Source organism: Notechis scutatus, chromosome 3 (assembly GCF_049901735.1).
Source record: "Notechis scutatus isolate UNSWTSFEM ecotype Mainland chromosome 3, rNotScu1.2, whole genome shotgun sequence".
Lineage (NCBI taxonomy): Eukaryota > Metazoa > Chordata > Lepidosauria > Squamata > Elapidae > Notechis > Notechis scutatus.
This window is the reverse complement of record NC_142011.1, coordinates 114,826,637-114,852,485: the sequence shown is the minus strand read 5'-3', so window position 1 is coordinate 114,852,485 and position 25,849 is coordinate 114,826,637. Positions and strand designations below refer to the sequence as shown.

At 41.2% G+C, this 25,849-nt stretch overlaps 1 protein-coding gene across 8 annotated transcripts in view; it reads left to right on the top strand.

Moving 5' to 3' along the window:
• Window positions 1–692: 692 nt before the first annotated feature.
• Window positions 693–25,849, top strand: part of HDAC3 (histone deacetylase 3) — an 83,283-nt gene continuing 58,126 nt past the window's right edge. For 4 of the 8 annotated variants that reach the window (XM_087960990.1, XM_087960988.1, XM_087960986.1 and 1 more), the window contains exons 1-2: window positions 693–760; window positions 22,028–22,110. In XM_087960990.1, coding sequence (XP_087817116.1) covers window positions 706–760; window positions 22,028–22,110 — 138 coding nt within the window. In that variant the 5' untranslated portion in view covers window positions 693–705. Of the gene's footprint in view, window positions 880–22,027; window positions 22,111–25,849 lie in introns of all 8 variants that reach the window. The other 4 variants (XM_087960992.1, XM_087960991.1, XM_087960989.1 and 1 more) reach the window with 1 other exon arrangement.

Below are 25,849 nucleotides of genomic sequence, written 5' to 3'. Positions count from 1 at the left end.
TATGTTGTGATGGTCTTCAACAGTATTGCATCCAGTGAATAGAAATTGCCAATCAAGGGATGAGAGATCGTTGATTATGAGATCATAGTTGCCTTTTTTGAAGTTATAATTGGGGATTCTGTTGTGATGATTTTTGTGTGGATGTATGTTGAGACAAAAGTCAATCATGGTGACTTTTTTTTTGAACCTATGCCGTTTGAGAGTATTTTTAAAAGATGGCAGAAGCTAGTCTTTTATTTCATTTCATATTAGCGCTATTTAAATTATTTAGAAGTTGGGCTGCGAAAATACATATGAAACCTAGAGGAAAAGTAAAAAAAAGTAAGAAAAAGTAAAAAAGTAAAAAAAGAAAAAGTAAAAAAAAATAATTTCGTTGCTGATCGATTAGTGATCGTCCAACTTTTTTCTAGATACTGTAGCAAATTTTAAAAAGCAAATCAAACCGAATCTGAGGCCTGTTATTTGACTAAGAAGCAACGCGAGTCCTCACGGCCTTACTTCTCTCCGCTACGTAGCAACCATTCCGAACACAAACCAGAACCGAGACAGTTACTAGGCGGCTGCGCGCAGGGAAAGAGAGGCCTTTCTTTCTTCCGGGTTACAGCTTCCGCAGGTTACCTAGGCGACGCGGTGACGTAAGCCTGTGGGTGGAGGGACGCAACCGGGAGGTCACTCGGCGCTCGAATCCTTCCGAGTGTGGTGGCGATGGCGAAGACTGTGGCTTATTTCTATGATCCCGATGTGGGCAATTTTCATTACGGTGCGTGCGCAGCAGCGGTAATTGGGAAATATTGGGATGCTCATACTTTCTGTGCGATCGAGTGAATGCTGTCTGATTTTTCCTCGGTTGAACAACGGAGCGGTCTTTTCCTAACAACCGTATGTTACAGTTTTTCCTCAGAAAGGCGTTGGGTTTGTTTCGGTCCTTTCTTTGTTTTTTGCGGCAATGCTGAAAAAAAAGCCTTCAACTTTCTTTCCTAATTTGAAAGACTGCAGTTCTGTGCACGTGTAGGAGACCTGGCAGTTCACACTACTTCATATTTTGAGAAAGGAAAAGAATGAAATGGGTATAGAATAGAATAACAGATTTAGAAGGGACTTTGTAGGTCATCTACTCCAACCCCCTGCTCAAGCAGGAGACCTCATAAGAAGACTTTCCGAGTACTCTTGATTACGTTTGAACTGTTCCTTTATTATAATTACTGCAGTCATATCATCATTAACTTAAACAAGAATCTTTTGCCCTTCAAAAGCTATTTTGCTTTAATTCTTACAGCAATGCTTTTGCCCGTTCTCTCTCTTTCTCTCTCTCTCTCTCTCTCTCTCTCTCACACACACAGACACACATATCAATGACTCAACCAACTTCTATTTCAGAGTAACACATCTAATAATATGGATTACCACTTGTGGTTTGCAAAGGTCCAGATAGCAGCAAAGAGCATCTGATTTTTTAAAATATCTGTATTTATGGAATGTGATAGAATTCAAGCACTGTTCTGTGAGAATGCCTGTATCTTCATCTATGAAATGTTAGAGGGTGTGTGCAGAATCATTGATTCTTGATATTATCATTGTACAGAATTGTATCAAGTATCCATGTTTTTACTTTATGAAGGTTATTGCAGTTGTTCAGAACTTCAGGTCCATTCCATGTAAATTACAGGTGATCACCGTGAAAAGATATGGTTGCACAAGGGACTTGTTTCAATTATTTAAATTTTAAGCAATTTTCCAAAACAAGATATGTCTTAGTTGTCTAGATCCCAGTTAATGAATCAATAGTCTCTTAAAAGGCCTCCCACTTTTTATTATTATTTTTATTTTTTAATATAATAATTTCATCTTCAATCTTCAATTGAACAATCTTTGTAAAATAATAATCAAAATTTACAGCATTATTCTTTACATTAGTATTAATTCTACAATATTAAAATAGTAATATTCAACATACTAATCGTAATACTTCTCTCTCCTAACATTTCTTCTTTATTTCACTAATTTTTTGTTTCCCTGTTTCTAACTTCCATTTTTGTTATTTAACCATTGATAAAATAAATCCCATGTCATATAATATTCAGTTTGCTTTCTCCTTCATTGCAAGCATTAGTCCATTCATTTCTGCGCACTCTAATATTCCTGATCACATTCTCATCCTTGAGTACCTCTTCAGTTTTCCAATCTTGTGCAAATACAACTCTAGCTGCAGTTAATATATGAATAATTAAATATGCATTTCCCTTACTATATTTTCCGGGTAAAATCCCCAACAGAAATATTTCTGGCTTTAAATCAATATGCTGCTTTATCATTTTTTCCAACCACATATGTGTTTTTGTCCAGTATATTTTGCTTTTGAGCAAGTCCACCACATATGATAATATGACCCAGGTATCTGGTGGCACTTCCAGCATTTAGCTGACTTAGCTTTAAACATCTTTGTCAACCTCGCTGGCATAAAATGCCATCTATAAAACATCTTATACAAATTTTCTTTATATGCAGTTGACATTATTAATAGTTTCTGTCCCACAGTTTTTTGCCATTTATCTAACTCAATTGCATAACCAAATTTTTTTGCCCATACTATTATTGTCTCCTTCACTTGTTCATCTTCCAATTTAATGCCTAATCGGTAGCTGTACATTTACTTTATCAATTTTTCTTCTGCCCCTGTTAATATCTTGTCTAGTTCTGTTAGTTCTTTATAAAAGCCATATAGTTTAACATCTGTCTCATATGTAGAATGTATCTGCACTTGTGAGTACCATGTCATATCAATCGCTTGATCGCTCAATTCTTGCTTAGTTTTGAGTTCCCCCTTCAAAATATCTTTGTATCTAACAATATTGTCCACGTTGATAACATTTGGGTGAACCAGTGCTTCCATTGTTGAAAGCCAAACTGGTATCCTCAAGTAATGTTGTTCTCTGACTTTCTCCCACACTAACAATAATGCATTCCTAATACGTCTTTGAAAGTAACCATGTATTTTATTCTTCCCATACCACAAGAAGGCATGCCAGCCCAATTACAAGTCATGTCCCTCCAAGGGGGGGAATAGTCTTTTGTTCCTCAATACTATCCATTCTTTCACCCAAGTTAGTACTGCAACCTCTGGTAGCCCAAAGCCTCTTCTATTTCTCGAGTCCTGCAGCATTTTAAGGCTTATTCTTGCTTTTTTCCCTTGCCAAATATATTACTTTACTGAGTTCCTCAAAATATTTTTTCTAATTTTATTGTAATTGTTTGAAATAGATATAATAATCTCGGCAATATATTCATTTTTTTATTGTAGCTATCCTTCCTATCAATGGTAATTGCAGGTTTTTCCATTTCTCAAAATCTGCTTTAATTTGTTGCATCAGTTTATAGTGCCTCAGAGTGTTCAGGAATTGCAAATCCTGGATGTCAGCAGAGGTACAGATGCTTCTGAGAGCCCAGAATACCGCCTTTAAGGCAGGTGACAGAGATAAATACAATGAAGCCAGGGCAAATCTACAGAGAGTTATTAAGGTAGCTAAACAAAAATATAAACAATAGGTGGAGAACCATCTACCACAGTGGTTGCCACGGTGGTTTGTGGCCCACTGGTGGTCCATGAGAAAATTTTGGTGGGCCGCAGAAAAATGTCCCCCCAAAGCAATTAATCTAGGCTGCACCCTGGATTATGGCCCGCCCACCCACTGGCTCCCACCCTTCGGCCAAGCGCAAACCTGCAAAAAGCAGCGCAGCCCTCGCCAGCCAGGATGAGGTAATGGTGCTGTTGCAGCAAGAGGAGGCTGGCGGCACAGGCGTGCTGAAAACGACAATGGAGGTGGCCGGAAGGTGCAGGAGCGCCACGCTACTTGCATTTGCGCAGCACTCTTGCACCTTCCAGTTTGCCTCTCCTGGCCTGGGCTCTTCCTCTATGCCCACTGGTTGTAGGCCCAGGGCAAGAAAAGTACTGGCTGGTGGTGGTGGGAGGGGGCGGAGTGGGCAAGTCTGCGCTCACCATCCAGTTCAGAGGTCCGGAATGGGGCATCGGCATTGGTTTCCTCATTCCTCTTGGCCCTCTGCTCTGCTGCCCCCTCCCATAGCCTCAGCCATCACTGCCTGAGAAAAGCACAGAAAAAGTGAGCAGAAACATAGCTCTTGCTGGGGCAAAAGAGCTGATATTGAGGAAGGCACAGGCAAGAGAAGATGGAAGCTGTCACCTTTAAAAAGTGCTGCTTTCTGATCCTGTGCCTTCAAATCTCCGCTCTTTCCCCTCAGCGAGAGCTCTGTTTCTGCTTGCTTTCTTTTCTGGGGGAGTGGGGCAGCAGAGACGTCAGGGCTGCTTTCCCCCTTCAGCAAGCCAGGCCTGGAGGAACATGAAGAATTGCAGGCGAGCGCCGGAGGAAGGTATGTTGGAAATGCCAACACACATTTCCAGTGTGCTCTCCTCTGTTTCAAAGTAGGATTGAGTGGTGGGAAGGGAGCAGGGGGAAGTGTAGGAGGGAAGGAGAAGCCCGGCTGGCTTTCCTTTGGCATGGGGCGGTGTGGGGAGACCAAATGCACAGACCAAAAGAGTGCTGAGGAAGACAGGCTCCTAATAACCAGCCTGTTTGTGCAGGTGAGAGCTAGAGCTTTTCTGGGCTTGACACACACACCCCTTTGGCCTCCACACAGGGAGGGATCCTTCTCTGTTTGAAGCGGCAGGAGAAACCTGGAGCTTAGCCTCGGGGAGTCCTCTTATGTGGAGACTGAAGAGGGGGTTGTTGCCTGGTTATTTGGAGCCCGTCTTCATCGACACTTCCAGCCCATCCCTCCTTCCTTCCCCAACTCCAGTCAGCTACACCTGGCAAAGGAGGGAGAGATTTCCTTTGACTTGGGGGAAATTTGAGATGGCTCTGCTTTTTTTTCATTTGAGGGGGATCGGGTTCCTCCATGTCCAGATCTTCCCAGCCTCCAGGCACCATGTGGCCTCTTAAATCCTCCCTCTTTCCCCCCCCCCAAAGGATGAAAGAGGCCCCTCCTTTCCGTTCGCTCTGCCCCATAGTTATGATTAACCATTTACGATTTTGTTATAATTAAGCATATGTATGTATGTATGTATATATAATTTATATTTAATATGAAAAAATTTTATATTAAATATATTTTTTTAAAAAATCATATTAGTGGTCCTCAGGATTTAAAAGTATGAGTTTGGTGGACCCTGAGGTTGAAAAGGTTCCCAACCCCTGATCTAGCAGACAACAACCTCAGGCAGCTGTGGCAGGAACTGCAGCACCTAACCAACTATAAGGGCAATATGATAAAGACAGTCAACTCCAATGCCTCGTTGGTAAAGGAATTGAACACCTTCACCCGCTATGAGGCTAAGAGACCTGACCTTGTAGCCCTCCAATTCCCAGCCACTCACCTTGCATGAACATCAAGTGAGAGCTGTATTGAAGGCCGTGAATTCCAATAAAGCTGCATGTCCAGATGGGGTGCTTGGGATAGTGATAAAAACCTCTGCTGACCAACTATCAGAGGTCCTAACAAGGATTTTTAACATCTCCCTGCAAATGGCTAGTGTTCCATCATGTCTGAAAGCAGCCACTATCATTCCAGTCCCAAAGAAAACAGCAATAAACTGGCTGAATGACTATAAACCCATTGCGCTAATATCTGTAGTGATAAAGTGCTTCGAGAGACTGGTTCTTCAACACCTCAGGTCATGCCTTCCATCAAACTTCGACTACCAAACTTAGTTCACCTACAGAGGAAATAGGTCAACAGGTGATGCCATTGCCACTGCCCTACATTCTGTAGTGAATCATTTATAGAAACCTGGGAACTACATCAGAATGCTTTTCATAGAGTACAGCTTGGCTTTTAATACCATTTTGGCCAACATCCTCATTGAAAAGTTGACTGACTTGAATTTCCCTTCTCTCACCTATGACTTTCTGATGGATCGGTCACAAACAGTGAGAGCTGGGTCTTTCCTATCCTCCACCCTGAAGCTCAGCTCTCCTCATGGCTGTGCTCAGTCCCTACCTTGTACACACACATGACTGCATATCTTCTGATCCATCTAACATGATAATAAAGTTTGCCGAGGATACCACCATACTGGGTCTTATTACAGGAGGAGATGAATTAGCATACAGAGAAAAAGTCCAGAAGTTATCCACGTGGTGCTCAGAAAACAAAGTGTATCTAACTAAACACCAGCAAGACAAAAAAAATGGTGTTAGACTTCCAGAAGCAGAGAGAGGAACCTGCCCCACTCTACATCAAGGGGGGGCTGTGTCTCTTTTTTCAAATTTTTGGGAGTCCACCTTAGCCAAAATCTCACTTGGAAAAATAACATGATCCAGGTGGTCAATCAACATGATCATATGTTTATATTCCACCTGATGCCAATGGCAGCGCAGCGCTTTCTAAACTATATGACATCATCTCCAGGCAGCAGCAAACTCACCCAGAGGGTGCTCTTATCGTGGCTGGGGACTTCAATCAAGCCTGTTTAAAGACAGTTCTCCCTAAGTTTGTGCAGTACGTGCAATTTTCCACCAGAGGGAAGAACACTTTAGACTGTGCGTAGTCTAACCTGAAACAGGCTTATAGAGTAATTACCCCCACCTGGATACATTTGACTATCTTTCACTACTGTCATGCCCAAAGTATGTCCCTCTCAGGAAAAGAACTCACCAGTCATGAAAATGGTTAAAATCTGGCCAGAGGGTGCTCTCAGTCAGCTGCAGGACTGTTTTGAAACTACTGAGTGGAGTGTATTTGAACATCAAGACCTGCACTGATGCCGTACTCTCTCACATCAAAGTGTGCACTGACAGTGTAACAATGGACAAGTACATCAGAGTCTATGGGAATTGTAAACCCTGGATGACTGCCGAGGTACAGACACTTCTGAGAGCCCGAGATTCTGCCTTTAAGGCAGGCAACAGGGATATATAGAGAGAGCCCAAGGCAAACCTTAGAAGAGGCATTAAGACACCAAAACAACAATACAAATATAAGGTGGAGAACCACTTAGCAGATATCATCGTTTCCTTTACTTGCTCTTCTTCTAGTTTGACACCTAATAAATAACAATACAATTTTTAAATCAACTGTTCTCCGTTTCTGTTAATATTTTATCCAGTTCTGTCAACTCACTGTGGATACCTACAATTTTAACATATTTTTCATATCTTGATTGTATTTGCATATATGAATACTAATGCATATCAAACCCTTATTCATTCAATTCTTGTTTAATTTTGAGCTCACCCTTTTCATTCAGTATATCCTCATATCTAACAATGGTTCCCAATTTACCAATGTTGTGCTTCCATTGTTGATAACCAGACTGGAATTTTCAAATAATGTTGTTCTCTAGTTTTCCCCCATGCTAACAGTAAAGCATTCCTAACAAAATGTCTTCGAAAATAACCATGTATTTTACTTCCCCCATACCATAGAAACGCATGCCAACTCAATTGCAGATCATGTCCTTCCAGTGTCAACAACCTTGTATTTCTTAACATAATCCATTCTTTCATCCAAGTTAGTACCGTAGCCTGATAGTATACCTTCCAGTATGATAACCCAAACCTTGCCATATATATTTCAATACTATTTTGTTAATACCTTCAAAGTATTTTTTTCTCCAGTTTCATTGAAATTGTTTGATACAACACTTTTGGTAATATATTCATCTTAATCATTGCAATTCTTCCTATTAATGATAATTGCATATTACCCCATCTTTATAAATCTGTCTTAATTTGTTGTTTTAGTTTATAGTAGTTATCTTCCTTAATTGTTCCACATCTAGCTGTTAATCTTTTACTTTTTTTGCAATCTGTATATCTAATCTCTCAATTAACTCTTTTTTCTGCTTCTCTGTCATATTTTTTACCAGTATCTTAGTTTTCCCTTTATTTATTTTCAGTCCTGCCACTTTTCCATGTTCCTCTATCTTATTAGCTTAGGTGCTGTTCCTAGTGGTTCTTCTAATATAAAAACCAAGTCATCTGGAAATGACTGTAATTTATATTCCTCCTTTTCTATTTCTTTTATTTCCTTATCTTTCCTAATGTTTCTGTTTAACACTTCTAAGGTTAATATAAATAGTAATGGTGACAAGGGACACCCTTGCCTTGTTCCTTTCTTAATGTTATTTTTTTCAGTCAATTTTCCATTTGCATATTGTTTATAATATATTGTCTTAATCATTTTAATAAACTTTTCCCCAAAGCCCAGTTTTTCCATTTGTGCCAACATAAACTGCCAGTTCATGTTGTCAAAAGCCTTCTGTGCATCTAGGAATATCAATGCCATCTGTTTCTCTGGATGCACTTCATAGTATTCCAAAGTGTTCAGGATTATTCTCATGTTGTCTTTTATTTGTTTCTTGGGTAAAAACTCATTTTGGTCTGGGTGTATAAATTGGTTTAGAAATCTCTTTAATCTTTCTGCCATTATTGAGGCAAATAATTTGTAATCCGAGTTCAACAATGAAACTATAGTTCTTAATCTGTTGTAAGTTACTATCTTCTTTCGGTATTAGTGTAAAATAAGCTTCCATCCATGAATTAGGTATTTTCGCCTACATCAGTACTTCATTTACCACTTCTAACAATATATTATTCAGGGAATCCTGAAAGATTTTATACATTTCTGCTGGTAAACCATGTGGTCCTGGTGCTTTCCCATTATATTGTCTTTTAATTGCTTCTGTTTATTCCATCATTGTAATTCTTTCCTCTAACATTGTTTTAATTTCTTCTGGTACTTTAGGTAGTTCTGCTTTTTTTAAGTATTCTTTAAATTCTCCTTTCCCCACTTGTTCTTGTTCATATAGTTTCCCCATAATATTTTTGAACTATTTCTTTTTTTCTCTTCATTTCTGTAGCAAAGGTTGCCTTTGTTATCTATTAGTTGGGAAATCCATTTCTTTTCCTTCTCTTTCTTCAGTCTATATGCTGGCCACCTTCCTGGCTTATTTGCGTTTTCAAAAAAGTTTGTTTTGCACTTTTTTTTTGGTGCTAGTTCTTCTTTGTCTATTATTTCCATTTTGTGCTTTGTTAAATTCATTTTGTTTTGTGTGTCCTTTCTTTGCGGATTTCTTTGAAGTTCCTTCTCCAACTTTTTATATTCTTCTAATATTTCTTGTGCCTGTTTTTTCTTTCTGTTTCTCTTTCCCGTATATGTTATAGTTAGTCCTCTAATATATGCTTGAACTGTATCCCATACATTTTGTAATGTGATTTCCTCTTTTCTATTTTTATCAAAGAAAAATTCCAATTCTTTTTCCATATATTTAATGTATTCCTTTTCTCTTAGTATTAAATTATTCATTGTCCATCTTGACCTCTTTTTTTGACCCTTCCATATTACTTTAAGAGGGTTGTGGTCTCCCCTTGTTTGTTTCAATACTTATTTCTTGTATGTTATAGATTAAGTCTGTTGATATCCACATCATGTTGATCCTAGACCAGGACAGATGTCTGTTCGAATAAAATGTATATTGTTTATTTTGGGGGTATATTTCTCTCCATGCCACTTGGATTGCTAACTCTTCCATCATCTTGAAGAAGGATTTTGGTAGCGTTTTCCTGTTTTTATTTATCTTTTGTGTTTTATAGTCCATTTCAGCATCCACTATTGCACTGAAATGTTCTAGGATGCATATACATTAATATTCTAGTTCCATTATTTTTCTTGTGTAATTTATCATAGAATTCTTCTTGATTCTCCTTTGGTACATATATCACCACTAATAATGTTTGTGTCAACTCATAAAACATTTTGTATACACGTTTTATAGTTGACAACAGAAAGAAGGTGGGGAGTGAAACACAGTGTGAAATTGAAAGTACATTCCATTCATATTTTCTTCTAAGACTGATTAGATGGTTGAAACTTCTGCCACGAAAAAATCTAATTGGAGAACATGATTGATGACTCTTGGCTATGGAGGGGTGGGGGGAAAAGCAGGATCCAGGGTGACAGTGAATTACGTATCTCAGAGTTGGCTACACCCAGATTAGTGCCGATGTAGAACGTTACCTTCAAATAAATCCTCTTTAGTTTTGGGAATGTGGCTCAAGGCTCATGATTTAATTGGAGTAACTGCCGGAACCCTGACAGATAGCCAACTGATAGTTTGTTTATAATTCATCATTATTTCTACCATTAATACTCTCCCTTCATCATCTTGAATATTTGTTTAGCTTTTATTGTTTCTTTAATATATAATGCTACTCTTTTACTTTATTGTGCTAGGGAGGTGTATAATTTCTCATTTTTGGGACAGTCCAATATTGTTGTTATTGACGAATTCAGTCCATTTATATTAATTGACATCAATTTTATTTCCTTGTCCATGTGTTGCTCTTATCTCCCTTGCTTCCTTCAGTTTGACTTCTTCTCTTATCACTCTTTCTTGTTCTCTTTCCTCTCCTCTTTGTCTTTTATTCCTCTCTCCTGTAGCTTCTTCTCTTTGTTTGATTTCTTCTATTTCCCTCACTCTTTCTCCTTCTTGATCTCTAAAATAGTGGTCATAAAATTGCTCCGCTTTGTCTCTGTTCATGCCATGTTACCATTATTCCCTCTGGTATCAGCCATCTAAAATTAATCCCCCTTTTAATTAGACATTTTGTCAAGAATTGTTATTCCTTCCTTAAATCTCTGGCACTTCTTGGTATTTGCTTCAAAACTGTTATCGCCTTTCCTTTATATTTCAATGTATCATCTCTCACTTTTTGTAACACTTCTGTTCTTGTAGCTTTCTTTGTGAATCTAACATGTACCTCCCTTGGTAACTTGTTCCTCAGTGTGTGTCTGGTCTGTACTCTAAATATTTCATCTATATCTACCATTACTTTTTCTTTTGTTGCTTCCAAGGCTCCTGCCAACAAGTTTGCCTTTATTTCTGCTAAGTTTTCCTCTTTTTCTTCCTCTATGTTTTGAAATCTTAAATAATAATCGGCGAGATCCATCTCCAGCATGAGATTTTTTTTCCCTCCTTATTTTGGTCTGCTAGTGTCAGCCTTTAATCCATTTTTTCTACTCTTTTTTCTGTTATGTCTGCTCTCTCTTCTATTTTTCCCATACATTCCTCATTTTTCATCATCACTTGTTGGATGTTCTCTACTTTTTTTCTACCTTCCCTACCTTCCCTTCTACATTCCCTACTTTCTCTTCCACTCTCCTTATTTGTTCTTGTAAAGCTTGTAAAATCACTTTGATCTCCACTTGCATTGTGACCGCCTTTTCCTGCTGAAACATAATGTCCGGCAGGGCTCGAAGTAGCTGAGGAGGAAGCAGAAGATGAGGCAGATGTTGTTACTTTCTTCATTTTAAGATATTGTGTTTGTTGTCTCTTTATAACTTCTTTGTAATCCGTCTTGCAAAATCCAATCAGATGAGCAAATCAAAAACAATTTATAATCTACTTGCATGGTCTTCTCCCAAGATCTTCAGGTTCTTCTATACCTTAATCCAGTTCATGTTTATTGTACATAAAAAAATAGATATACCAGAAAAAAAGCAAAAGTAACAAACTGTGTTATGGCCAGGAAGAAGAAAAAAGGAAAACAGATGCGGGTTTTTTCATCACGCATCTAATGGGCCGCTCATGGGGTAGGCCTTACAACACCGATAAGGAAAAATGACATGAGCCAGGTTCCTTGGAATGAATGAGCAAGCGAGCAAGCCCAGAACAGTTTGGGGCCTGCTCTTTTATTAACAAGAAGTAATAAGAACAGTTACATTGTTTGCTAATCAGGGCCAATAATCTCCTTCCACATACTGGCCCATACGGAGGACCAATCATCTCCTTCCACATACTGGCATAACCTGGTGCATCATGGGTTTTTTTGATCACCCTATACTGAGCACGTGCTGAGTTGCTGGATTTCCTTGTTCCTGGTTCATGACCTACCTTCTGTGTCATGTGGCAGTTAGGCAGTCACTAATAAGGAAGCAGAATGGTTCCAGCATCTCCTCTGTTTTTATTTGTTTTTAGGAGCTATCCTGCTCACTGTCACTGAACAGTGGCGGAACCTTATCATGGAGCTCCAAACATGCCAGAGGGAAGGATGCTTTCTCAGGGGAAGGAGGTTTCTTACCATAGCTCTGGTCCGGGGGTGTATCAGACTCGTCCTCAGTTTTGGACTGATAAGCCAATAGTGAGAGTTGTTCGTCCTTATCACCAGAGCACATGTTTACAAGCATATTGATATCAGTATCTATAGCAGCTAAGCGTTTTTTGACAAATTTTAGTAGGCGAGTGCCTACACAGGGTCCAATGGTACAAAGTAATATGAGTAATATTATAGGTCCAATTAGGGCAGAGAGAAGCGTAGTAAGCCAAGGAGACCATGAGAATAGTCCCTGGTACCAAGCATATTAGAGGACCTTTCAAGCTCTCTTTCTTTTAACCTTTTATCAAGCTCTTTCATAGAGTCTAGAACAATTCCAGAGCTATCCGCATAAAAACAACATTCTTCTTTAAGTGCTGCACATAATCCCCCTTGTTTTAAATATAGGAGATCTAAGCCTCGTCTATTTTGTATTACTACCTCGGATAAGGATGTGAGAGAGTTCTGCAAGGCTACAATTGAGGTTTCTATGCGCCTGAGGTCTTCATCAATGGTGGCACTGAGTTGATGAAGTTGATTCTGGTTAACTGCTAGTGCTGCAATGCCGGTAGAGGCACCCATAGCACCAAGACCCAAGAGGACTGATAATGTTAGAGCAGTGACAATCTCTCTTTTCGCTTTTAAATGATATTGATGAGGCTCTAAGATAGAAATGAAATCATCAGAGGTATACACATCTATTTTTGGAAGCAATTGTACTTGAATGCAAAATGAATTACTTTTAACTAGCTCATCTCCATGAACACAGGCCGTGAGACCGCAGAACAGGCCCAAAGGGAATTGTTACCAGGAATAAAATATTGACCTTTAAGGCGCAGAGTGATGTTAGCACCACTGACCGTGGAAAAGACCTGAGTGTAGCCTGCAGCAATCGGATTTCTGGATTGTGGGAGATATAAATCACAGAGATATTTACCAGTAGTAGCATTGGCACAATATTGAGAATAGTTTTGAGGAATGTTACCAAGACAACATCCCTGACCAATGACTGACGTAATAGTGAGAGAGCTATTTCTCCATCGGCATGAGGAATCATTAGTAGCGTTGACAATGGGCTCAATTGAGCCAATCGCTTCATAAAATGGAGGGATAGAGGAAACACACAGCCAACATTGGGAAGAAGGGGTAGAGTTAGTAGAATTCAAAGCTTGGTAGGAGGAGGAGAGCAATCCTAGCAAAGGGTGCTGTTGATTGGTTAGTGGCTGAAGAAAAGAAGACTGAATCTGATCAGCATTTGGTCCTAAGGGAGGGAGGGCAGGAGAGAAACATAACGCTGGATATAAAAAACATTGCCATAATGATAACCGGGCCATGAAGCATGCATACAACCCCCCCATTTAACCCCAATGTCCCATTTTTTACTACTTTTCCCTGCATTTGTAAAGGTGATTGTGACAGGGTTGCACCGATTCCATGGTCGGGCAGCATACTTGTGGCATGATGGATAATGGCGGTAGTACGGCGGATTATGATCAAGTCATTTTTGTAGGGGGTGACCATGACATTTGTCCAGTAGAGACACAAGACCAACTCTTGCAAAAACAGTCCGCCACCCTCCGCACATATAGATGTGAGCAGGAATGGAGTCATGTCCAGGGCATACATAAAAGGGAGTATTCTGGACCCATTGAGGATTTGGAGTAAGAGATCCAGTCTCTTCCCTGTATACCGTTTGTCCCAGGATCATTTCAGCCAGGTCGAAGTGGAGGGAAGGAAAATAAGAGTCCAATCGAGTGTAGTTAGAAGTGGAGTTTAGAATCTGTCCATAAGTATCTTTAATAGTCCAGGTGATGTTGAAGGAGCGATGAGCAAGTTGAGGGTCCTTTGAGCGGCGATGTCGAGCAGGTGCGGGTATTGATGGAAACTAAGGAACCATAGAGGCATGCAGGAAACAGCCACGGGCATACAGCGACGGTGTAGGAGCAGTTGTGCAGCGGTGTAACGTCAGCGGTGGGCAGGAGGAAAGTTGGAAGCGAAACTGGTTGTTGCAGATGTGGCAGATCAAGGAGAGTCGATGAGACAGCCACTGACGGAAGTTGGCAGGTGGATCCCACAGGATGGAGTCATCACAATAGCCGTGCAGCGAGATGGAGATGGCAGGCATTTGTTGAGGTAGGGTGGACCAAAGAGAAAAGAAGGGGAAATGGGAGGATAGTGGAAGGAGTAAGGGGTGTAGAGTTGAGCAGATATGGAAAATTGGATTTGAGTGCCGTTAGGCAAGGTGGAAAAAGGCAAGGCAGGAATAGGATCCTGTTGTAGATGGGTGAGAAAGGATGTGAAGGTCAAGAAAACAATATCGGAAATTAGAATAGCTGTTCCCGTGTGTAGGGAGAAGGAAAGACGGGCTTTTTGTTTAAAAAGGCAAGCGATGGGGCAGCTGTGAGGGGGACGCGGCAGTTTACAATGAAAAATTATCTCAGCTTTGAATGGGGCAAACATGACCGCGGGAGAGACAGAAAGTGAAGTGAGCACAGGTTGAAAGAAGAAAAGGAATAATATGAAGGGTAAAATGCTATGAGGAGCCATGGTAGGGTCGTACTGCTCGGGCCGGAACCCACAGGGTCTTTTCTCCAGCGAGCTGGACAGCTGCGTAGCCGCGCCCCCAAGTAATTAGTTCGGCTGGCCCCTTCCACTGGGGGTGGGAAGTTGCCTGTAATAGACCAAAGGGCGTGAAGAAGAAGATAGATCAGGAGAAGAAAAATGCCGAGTGGCAGCTGAGGTGGGTGGCACCCCAGTGAGATTTAAGAAATTGAGTGTATAGAGACAAAGATTTAAGGTGTTTTGCAGCGCCGGGAGGTTGGGTGATAGTTTTTCCCCATCTTTAATATAGCGTTCTAACGCAGTTTTTAGGGTCTGGTTGGTTCGTTCAATTATGGCCTGTCCCTGGCTATTGTATGGGATCCCAAATTTATGCAGGACTCCCCACCGCTGGCAGAATTCGGCAAACGTCTGACTGCAGTAAGCCGGGCCATTGTCTGTTTTGATTTGATCTGGACGTCCCAACGCTGCAAATGTTCGAATGCAATGATTGATTACGTTTTTGGTAGCTTCCCCTCTTTGCGGGGTTGCCATAATGAGGCCAGAGTAGGTATCAATGGAAACATGCAAATATTTCCAAGGGGCAAATGGTGAAAATTGGGTGACATCCATTTGCCAAATTTGACAAGCTTTTAGTCCTCTAGGGTTAACCCCTATAGGTATGGCATGTGCCTGACGGCTACAAGTGGGACATTGTTGAATAATAGCCGTGGCCTCTGCCATGGTAAGAGAAAATTGTTTTCTTAAAGCCTTTTTATTCTGATGAAAATATGCATGACTCTGTGAGAGCGGCAGAGGAAGTGAGTGTCATGGCCTCTGAGGCTGATGCAGCTGCTGCATCAGCGCGGTTGTTCCCTTCCTGTAAGGCCCCTGGAAATGGTTGGAGGCTCCTTATATGGGCAATGTAGAAGGAGTGAGTGCGTGCGGATATGCAGTGCTGTAGAGCGATGAACAAGGAGAGTAAATGTGTTTCTACTGAGGGGGATAGATAGGCCTGATAGATGTTCTGCAAAATTTGACAAACATACAGAGAGTCTACAATGAGATTAAAAGGCTGTGTTGCAAACTGCTGAAAGGCTAACAATGAGGCACATAACTCAGCGCTGTGCTGATTTTTGAGGCGGAGTGATCCTCGTGTGCCATTTTCCCTCCGTTTCCCACGTGCAGGCCCCAAATCGCTTGCCACCATCAGCAAAGGCTGTGATGGCGGGAAGGGGAAGGGGTGATGGGGACAGAGGGAATTCCATATAAAAGGAACGGTTTTTATTAACTGGAGTCTAGGATCAGGTGGGGGTGACAGGAGATGACGCCAGGCCAATGAGCTAAGGCAAATTGCAGAGAGTCAGAGTTTTGAAAAAGATGTTCCCAAGTATGTAAGGAGCAGGGAACATATATATATAGGATGGTTCAACCCTGATTAAGGACTTAGTCCTATGCCTCCCCTTTACAATGAGAGAGGCAAAGGAAGCATCTTTACCAGTCAGTGTGGTTCTTGGAGTGTGAGGTAGGTGAATCCACTCGAGGATGTGGACCCTTTTTGCTTTTTGGAGGATTACTGCAGTGGGTAAGTGGGGTGTGTTGAGTAGGATGAGTGAGGGTTGGACATCGGCCTCGGCCCTGTCCACCCATGTGGTCGCTAATACCTGGTTGAAGTTAGCAAGAGTATGGAGGTGGTCATCGTTAAGGGAAATGCGATCCCCAGGATTCTTTCCCTGAGTTAAGGCAGTAAAGAGAGGAGAAATGTCATTAGTTGTAAGACCGAGATATGTCCGGGTCCAATTCAAGGAGCCCAGGAATTGTTGAAGTTGAACAAGCGTGGGGGTGGCCGACAGGCTCAACTGCGGGAGGAGAGGCGAGGCAGAAGCAGCAAGCATTTTGTGTCCCAAATATTGAAAGGGGGGTGTTGTTGAATCTTTTCAGGAGCTATAACCAAACCCCCTTAGCTAGGATCCCAAGACGGTGATGGTAGAGTAAACGGTCCCTGCAGGGCCCCTAGCAGCCACCAAGATGTCATCCATGTAATGATAGACCAAAAATGCAGGATATTTGTTCCTGTATGGCTGCAAGATTTTGTCTACATAGTATTGGCACATGGTGGGACTGTACCCCATAATTTTTGCTGCTTCCTTGACTTCCCTTACTACTTTATAATTCATGTTGACATACTGTGGGACAGGAGCCCCACCCTGAGCAGCTGGCACTTGCCATTCAATTGGATACATATAAGCTCCTTCTTCCTCCCCTGGTTCTAATTCTCCTTGCTGGTGAGCCATTTGGATGGCTTGTGTTAGACGACCCCCTTTTCTCCTAGTGGAGACACACGAAGCAGGAGGAGGTGGGTCGGCCTTTAGAAACTCCTTGAAAGAAGGTGTGATGTTGGGGGCTGTTGGCCCTGTGTGTGTAAGGGGATAGTCCTCATAATTTGGAGGTGGCAAGGCATCCCCAGGACAATTTTGAGATGAGAATTTATGATGGACCATTAAACATTCCATAACATGTCTCCAGGCTGTTAAAATGCCAATTGGAGCTCGGGGACTGGTATGGAGATATTCGCCAATTTTAGTCCAAGTGCTAATTTTAAGAGAACCCTTTTCGGGTAGGTGGGACAATGGAGCCAAATATATTGTAGCAGATCAATTATCTGCCGTTTTTCAACAAGGGATGTGGGCTTCCTGAGGCTTTTAATAATTTGGAAGAGGATTCGGTTAATTCTCTCAATTCCTTCAGATGCTCCGTCTGTTGTTGAGAGAATTTTCCGCCCATACTTACGGAGTCGTGGTCGTGTTTCAGGCCAGACGAATGCGCAGCTCCCTTCGAGCGCAGTAAGGATGAGCGGTCCGAGACGCACCCTGGAGTGGATCACGTCGGGGTCACCAGAATGCGGGTTTTTCATCCCGCATCTAATGGGCCGCTCATGGGGTAGGCCTTACAACACCGATAAGGAAAAATGACATGAGCCAGGTTCCTTGGAATGAATGAGCAAGCGAGCAAGCCCAGAACAGTTTGGGGCCTGCTCTTTTATTAACAAGAAGTAATAAGAACAGTTACATTGTTTGCTAATCAGGGCCAATAATCTCCTTCCACATACTGCCCCATACGGAGGACCAATCATCTCCTTCCACATACTGGCATAACCTGGTGCATCATGGGTTTTTTTGATCACCCTATACTGAGCACGTGCTGAGTTGCTGGATTTCCTTGTTCCTGGTTCATGACCTACCTTCTGTGTCATGTGGCAGTTAGGCAGTCACTAATAAGGAAGCAGAATGGTTCCAGCAAACAGATATATTATCAAATAAAAATATTATGGAAAAATAAGTTTATAGGGTACGAGAAAAGAAAATGTTTTAAAATTCCTTTAAAAAAATTTAAAAATTTGAAAATTAAATAAAACAGAGAAAAAAGAAAAGAAAAAGAAAAGAGGAAAGGGCTATAAAAATATAAGATGGTATCCAAGGAATTAATATAATATTATAGTAATGAAAAAGTAAAGTCAATTATCCAATTATAATCCACATTAAATCACCAGCTTTCAGAGTCCAACCATCAGTTATTTCCCAGCAGTAATTTCCACAGTGCAGGCTTGTAATTGTCCTTCAATAAAAATAGACACAACAGTCCAGGAGAAAGGGATTTAATATTTCTTTGTCTCTCATTTGTTTCTTTTCCAAGAGTTACACTTACAAATAAAGTTTCTCAGTGTTTCACTCTCTGTTGATCAACAATGTATCTGTTATCACTCTATCAAAGTCATACAGTCCTTTCTCCCTGTTTTATTTTCCTTCTTTCGCCTTTAGGTGGCACTGTAGCACTGTTTTCTCTTTTCTCTTTGCTTCAAATTTTATATTAAAATACAAGAAATTGAAATTTTAAAAAGTCAGGAACAAACAACAAAAAAGAGTAAAAGGGAAAATCCAGATCTCTCTTCTTATCTACCTTTAGTTTAGTCCAGTAGGTTTTTTAAGTCCAGTCCAGTTTTAGATTTAGTTTCCCTTCACAAGTCTTTAATTAATGGCTTCCCTTTTCTATTTGCACCAGAAACAGCTTTCCTCGGGGGAGAGAGGTATTTACCCACCTCCACCTTTATTTTGGCTTCCTCTTCTCCCTTTTCTTCCCAGGGGGCTCTTCCTTTAATAATTTTAAAAAGGTTTCTCACCCAGCTTGATCACACTCTTTCCGTTTCTTCTTTCCGTTGGCAGCTGCCCAGCCTCATAGTGGCTTGTTATGACCACTTTCCTTCCCAGTCAGCTAGAGAGGCTATCTCTGGATCAACCAGGGATATTGTGGTATCCCTGGGGTTTACAGGTTGTCCTCTTCTTGGTAGTCCCTTCCCTTTGGACCACTGGCTGTTGGGGTTTTGACAGGTCCCCCGGGAGCACCAAGGAAGTCTGTCGTGTCGCCATGGCATCAGCTCTGTCCTCCAATTATTTTCCTTAATAGTTACACATCTTGCTGTCAAATCCCTAAGTATTTTACTTTCTTAGTAATCTGAATATCTATTCTCTTCATGGACTCTTTTTTTTTGCATATCTGTGAGATTTTTAACTAATATCTTTTCTCTTTTTCAATCCTGCCACTTTGCCATATTCCTCTATTTTTTTTTATTAGGTTAGGTCCTGTTAACATGTTAAGATCAGTAGTATTAAAAAAATGTCATGATGTTAAACAGGCAGGACATTATGGGTTCCTAAAAAGTTACATTTAGCACAAGAACAGTTTTGGTGGCCAGGTATGAGATTACATATAGAGAATTATGTGAAATCCTGTCTTGTCTGTGTAATAAATAAAACTAAAATTGGAAAGCCAGCAGGATTACTACAAACAGTGTCTGAACCGATGAAACCCTGGCAAGACATTGGAATGGACTTTATAGTTGATTTACCGGATAACCATGGATACACAGTGATATGGACTGTCATTGATCTGTTCTCCAAACAGGCACATTTTGTCCCATGTAAAGGAATACCATCAGTTAAAAAAATTAGCCGAATTGTTTATATAACATATATATCGATTATATGGGGTGCCTTGAAAAATAATATTGGATAGGGGAGTACAGTTCACCTCAAAATTCTGGCGAGAGTTTATACATCTGATTGGTTCGACACAAGGACTAAATACAGCGTATCACCCAGCTACCAATGGAGCAGCTGAAAGAGCTAATGCCGCCATCAAACAGTACCTTTGTTATGTTAATTATCAACAAAGTAATTGGGTAGATATGATACCATATGCTGAAATAGCGTATAATAATATGGTACATAGCATTACTGGTCATTCCCCCTTCCAAATAGTAAATGGTATGGAATTTGTAGCCATACCCGAATGGCCTCATAATGAACAAGAACAAAATGTAGAGACTACAATTACCTGGGCAGATAAAGTACGTAAGCAATGGGACTCAGTTCGAATTGCCTTGAAAAAAGCGCAAGAAGTATATAAAATCCAAGCTGATAAAAAAAGATCCGCACAAACACAATATGATGTTGGAGATTGGGTATATCTATCAACTAAATACCTACACCTAGGTCTAGCTAGTAAAAAACTAGGCCCAAAATACATTGGACCATTTCAAGTTATACGAATAATAAATCCTGTTACAGTTGGTCTTCGACTTCCTTCTAGGTTCAAAAGAGTTCACCCCGTATTTCATACCAGTCTTCTAAAACCTGCAAATATGACACAACAAGAACCTAGATTGCATACCCCAGGACCAGTTCGTGATGACCATTACGAGATCGATGAAATACTCAATTCACGTCGTAGATGTGGAGTATTGCAATATTTAGTTCGGTGGACAGGTTATCCATTAGCAGATGCATTGTGGATACCCCATACAGATGTATCTGCATCCCATATAAAAAAACCTCACAAAAGTGGGTTGGGAGGGATGAAGTAAGATATATACATGTTATTAATAATAACCTTTCTGTTACAGAAGGAACAATGGTAGAGGGGGTTGCCTGTCGGGCTTCAATGATCCTACTGGTTCATCCCCTGGAGTGAAGCCCGACACGTTATCTTGATTGGGGAAGGAACATCCGATCCTGCCGTTTCCAATGTATTGACTTAGTTGGGGAGGGTTTTGCACTCCTGTAGATCCTTGGGGAAGGTTTTCCGCTCCTGCAGATCCCATCCTGGCTCGACTCATCTATCCCGTATCGCCACAGACATGTGACAAGGATGGGGGTGGGAGGAGGTTTTTCACTCCGACTCATCTCATATCCAGAAACAAAACATGGAGGCTCATTGGGGTGGAATTGGGGGAATTAAGTCGCGGCTCAAGATTTAAACCACATACTGCTGGGTTAATTAGTTGCATTTAGAATTGCAGGGTAGGACTAATGGGGAGGGTGAATGTTAGTTAGCTGCACGGTGTGGGGCTTCATCATAAATTGCGCTGAGATGCGAATTATCTCAGTGCTGACTTTACCCGGTATAACCGTTGTTGCCGTGTTTGAAGGACAACGAGCAAAATTAAACGTACCTATTCACAAAAACCCTGTGAGTAACATAGTTCATTGCTAGAATTTCTACAAAATCAAACTCAGGCTAACAAAAGGTATTGGTCTGTAATTTTTTATCTGTTGTAAATCTGAATCTTCTTTTGGTATGAGTGTGATATATGCTTCCATCCATGAATTTGGTACTTTCACTTCTAACAATAACAGTAGCACTTAGTGCTTTACAGCCCTCTCTAAGCGTTTTCCAGAGTCAGCATATTGCCCCCAACAATTTGGGTTCTCATTTTACCCACCCTGGAAGGATGGAAGGCTGAGTCAACCTTGAGCCTGGTGAGATTCGATCTGCCAAATTGCAGGCAGCCAGCTGTCAGCAGAAGTAGCCTGCAGTACTGCACTCTAACCACTGTGCCGTCAATGATGTTCAATACTTCATTGAACACTTCCAACATTGGCATACTTAGAATATTTTGTAAGTCTTTGTAAAGTTCTGCTGGTAAATCATCTGGGCCCGGTGCTTTACCATTCTTTTGTCTCTTAATTTCTTCTGTTAATTCCATCATTATTATACATTCATCTAACATGGCTTTCACTGTTTCAGGTATTTTAGGTTGTTCTGTTTTTTTTAAGTATTGTTTTATCTTCTGAAGCTGTCTTTTGGTCATATAATTTTCCATAGTAATTTTGGATCACCTTCTTTTTATCATCATTTTGATGGTGAAGGTTTCCTTCCTCATCCATTAATTGATGTATCATTTTCCCCCTCCTTTTTCAATTTGTATGCCAACCATCTTTTACTTTTAAAATCCATATTATTCTTTATTCTTGTGGTAGTGATCAGTTAGATTCCCGTGCTTCTGCTGTGGACATGTTAATTATATGTGTTTCTCTCCCCCATATTAGGAGCAGGACATCCCATGAAACCACATCGGTTGGCATTGACCCACAGTCTGGTGCTACATTATGGACTCTATAAGAAGATGATTGTAAGTGTTGAATTTCACATGTTTGTTTTAGATAATTATTACTAATTTTAAGGACTAATTTTAAGTACCCACCATATAATGTGCTTTTAAGTATAGTAAAACTTCCTTATTACACAGAAGACAATATCTCAAAGCAGGAATCCATAGTTTGGAATGACATTGTTTGCCAGATTCAAAATTATGATATACTTCTTTTGTCTTTGTCAGTTTCAGCTAAGGAAGATCTTACCCCATCTTCCTTTCCCATGGGAAAAGATGGTTCAGTACCTTCCTACTGATTGGCAGAAATGCCAGAGTTCACAGCTGCAGATAGTTATATTACCCAGTCATACAAACTGCCAGGATAGTTTCTGACCACCTGTTTACTTTGCAGGGGAGGAAGAAAATTCAACTTATTAAATTGCATTGCACAAAATTGCATTGCTTGATGTCTGTGGAGATTATTGGGTCATGGTTGTCCCAAAGGTGCTTTTTTCAAGAGGCAACTGGACTTTCTGGTTTTCTCTGAAGACATTTCACTTCTCATCAAAGAAGCTTCTTCAGCTCTGACTTGATGGTGGGGAATGGAAGGATTTATACTCCTTGCAGACATTTGCATTCTTTTAGCAGGTTATTAAAGTCACCTGGAGGTTTATCTGTGTCATCAGGGTCACCTACATAGTGCAAATTGGTATGGAGCCTTCTTGGAACTGTTGAAAGGACTGTGTTGTAGATTGGAGATAGATGATGTTGTATCCCTCCCCCTCTGTTGAGAGAACGGTGTTCAATTTTGACATAGATGGCCTCTTTAACTCCTCTTTCAAACCAACGATTCTCTCTGTCCAAACTATGGACTTTGTTGTCTTTGAAAGAGTGGCCTGACTGCTAACTGATCTCTTGGCATAGTGGTTAAAATAAACGTATCTCTGAATTGAAAGCAATATTATGCGGTATATTACGGCATTAGTTTTGTGATTTAAAAACTAGCTTGGTAAGCATATACATTTTAATCCCACTGTGGATCTGCAATGTGTAAAATATGTTTAGAACTCCTGGAATTCTTGATTCATGTTCATAAGGTACCTTTTATGTATAAGGTTTGAATCCACTCTCATCTTTGGAAACTCACTGGCAGAAAAATCTGCAAACTAACAGTACAGTAGATCAAAAGATGACATGTTCAGGATGACATCATGACACAAAATCTACTCTTACCTGCAAGGCAATGTTGAGACAAGTACGACAATTGAGGCTTTTGTATTGTCAGTGGGGAAAGCAGGGAGGGTTGACTATCCAGTAATGGCAGGCGAAAAGCAAGTAAGAAAGAGGATAAAAAAAACCTACAGAACACAAAAAATAAGGGGATAAATAAGTAGGCAGAATAGACAATAGCAAGTGTGGAACATAAAAAAGCAAAGAAGGAAGGGATAAATTAAGCTCACAAGAAGGCAAGGAGGGAAAGGATCACAAGGCAGGGAAGAGAGAGATAATTATAGAGCACTCTGTGGCAGGATAAGAATGAACCTTGCATTTAAACCTCACTCAACACTGAAAATTTTAAAATTTGCCAGTGGCCGACTACACCCAGGAATTTAGAGAGCTGGCGTGTCATATTCGAGGCTGGTCCCAGGGAGCCCTGTTAGAAGCTTTTAAAGATGGGTTGAATGAAGATGTATATCAAAGCTGTATTGCCAGAAGAGACCCCAGTGAGCTGCAGCTGTGATATGTGCTGGCAGCAGAGGTGGAAATTGATATACATCACAGACGCCGGGAGGGTCTTGGTTGGAGCAAGTCCTCCCCCACCAGCCCTCGAGAAGCCTTAAAACCTCAAAAGGGAGGAATGGTGGCAAAACCCAAGACCGCTGCATGCTTCTGATGTGGGAAGGAAGGTCACTGGGCTGCAGACTGCTGTGCCAAGCTAGAGCCAAAGGGGGCGCCAGGAGGAAGAAGAAAACCTGAAAAATCCCAGCAAAGCCTCGCAAAACGGCGCTTAAAGCGGAGGAGGTTGTAGAGATCGCCCCTCCAAAAGGAGAGGAGCTGGGAACTCCAACTTTTTCTGAAGAGAATGAATCTGAATTGGAAGACAACTCACTGGTAAGTCCAAACAAGGGCCCTATGACCATTCCAGTGAGATTAAGGGTACCCACGTCAGGAGCCAAAGGGGAAATGTTGGCCTTGTTAGACTCTGGGTGCACAAGGTGCGTAATCAGCTCGGAGGTAATAGAAAAAATGGGCTTAAGGATAAAGACTTTAAAAATGCCCATAGCCTTTTGTCAACTGGATGGATCAGTAGCTGGGGGCGGCCCTGCATGTTTCATAACGGAACCAGTAGAAATGACGATGGGGAAGCATAGAGAGACTTTGTGTTTTATTGTTGCTCCTGGGATGGAACGCCCCCTAATACTGGGTTTGCCCTGGCTCCGGAAATGGAACCCCCACGTTGATTGGAGGAGGGGATCATTGCGCATACCTACTGATCAATGCCCAGAAGGGGAGGGGCAATCTCAACCAAAACTCAAGAATCCCACTGAACTGTCCTCCACTAGCATTGAGAGTCTGAGGGGGGATGAGAAAATTCCAGAGGAATATTGGGACTTAAAGGAGGTATTCAGTGAAAAGGCCTCGGATGAGCTCCCTCCCCCCAATCGCTCAACAGATTGCAGCATTGAAATTTTACCAGGGTGAAACTCCCCAAACTGAAACTGTACTCGATAACACCGCGGGAGCTAGAAGAGCTGTGGTCATTTATCGATAAAAATTTGGAACGTGGTTTCATCCAACCTGCTAGACCCCGAGTACCAGCCCCAGTATTGTTCTGTGAGAAGAAAGATGGCTCTCTTCGTTTATGTGTGGACTACAGAAACCTCAATGCTATTTCGGTGGAGAACGTGTACCCCCTCAATGAAGAATATGTTGGCCCACTTGGCCAAAGGGAAAATTTTTATGAAACTTGACCTGAGAGAAACATACTACCGAGTTCGAATTAAGGAAGGGGATGAATGGAAAACTGCTTTTAACTGCCCAATGGGCTGTTTCCAATTCAACATTCTTCCATTTGGCCTACAGGGGGCCCCTGCAGTATTCATGCAAATGATCAATCAGGTGTTGCACGAACATTTCTACAAAGGGGTGTTGGTTTATCTTGATGATATTCTTATCTACACGGAGACTCGTGATGAACATTTGAAACTAGTGCGGTCAGTTCTGGAAAAACTTCGAGCTGCTGAGCTGTGCGCAAAGTTGTCCAAGTGTGAATTCCACCAGGAAAAAAATGACTATTTCAGTTATTGCATCTCACACGATGGCATAGAAATGGATCCGGGGAAAATTCGTGCCATTTTGGAATGGGCCCCTCCCCGCACCAGGAAACTACTTCAAAGTTTCTTGGGATTTGCTAATTTTTACTGTCAATTTATCCCTGCTTTTGTGAAGATTGCAATGCCTATCACAAATCTCCTAAAAACCAAAGGGGAGGTGAAACCAAAGCCTAATAAACCACTGGAATGGTCCATGGAATGTCAAGCCGCTTTTGAGAAGCTGAAACAACTGTTTGCTGCTGAACCAGTGCTCAAGCACCCGGACATGGACGCTCCTTTTGTAATCCAAGTCAATGCGAGTGACGTAGCAGTCGGGGTGGTGTTACTACAAGCAAACGAGACGGGGACTCTCCAACCGTGTGCATATACTTCCCGTAAACTAACTGAAACCGAAAGAAGATGGGTCATCTGGGAAAAAGAAGCTTTTACAGTTCGCTGGGGTC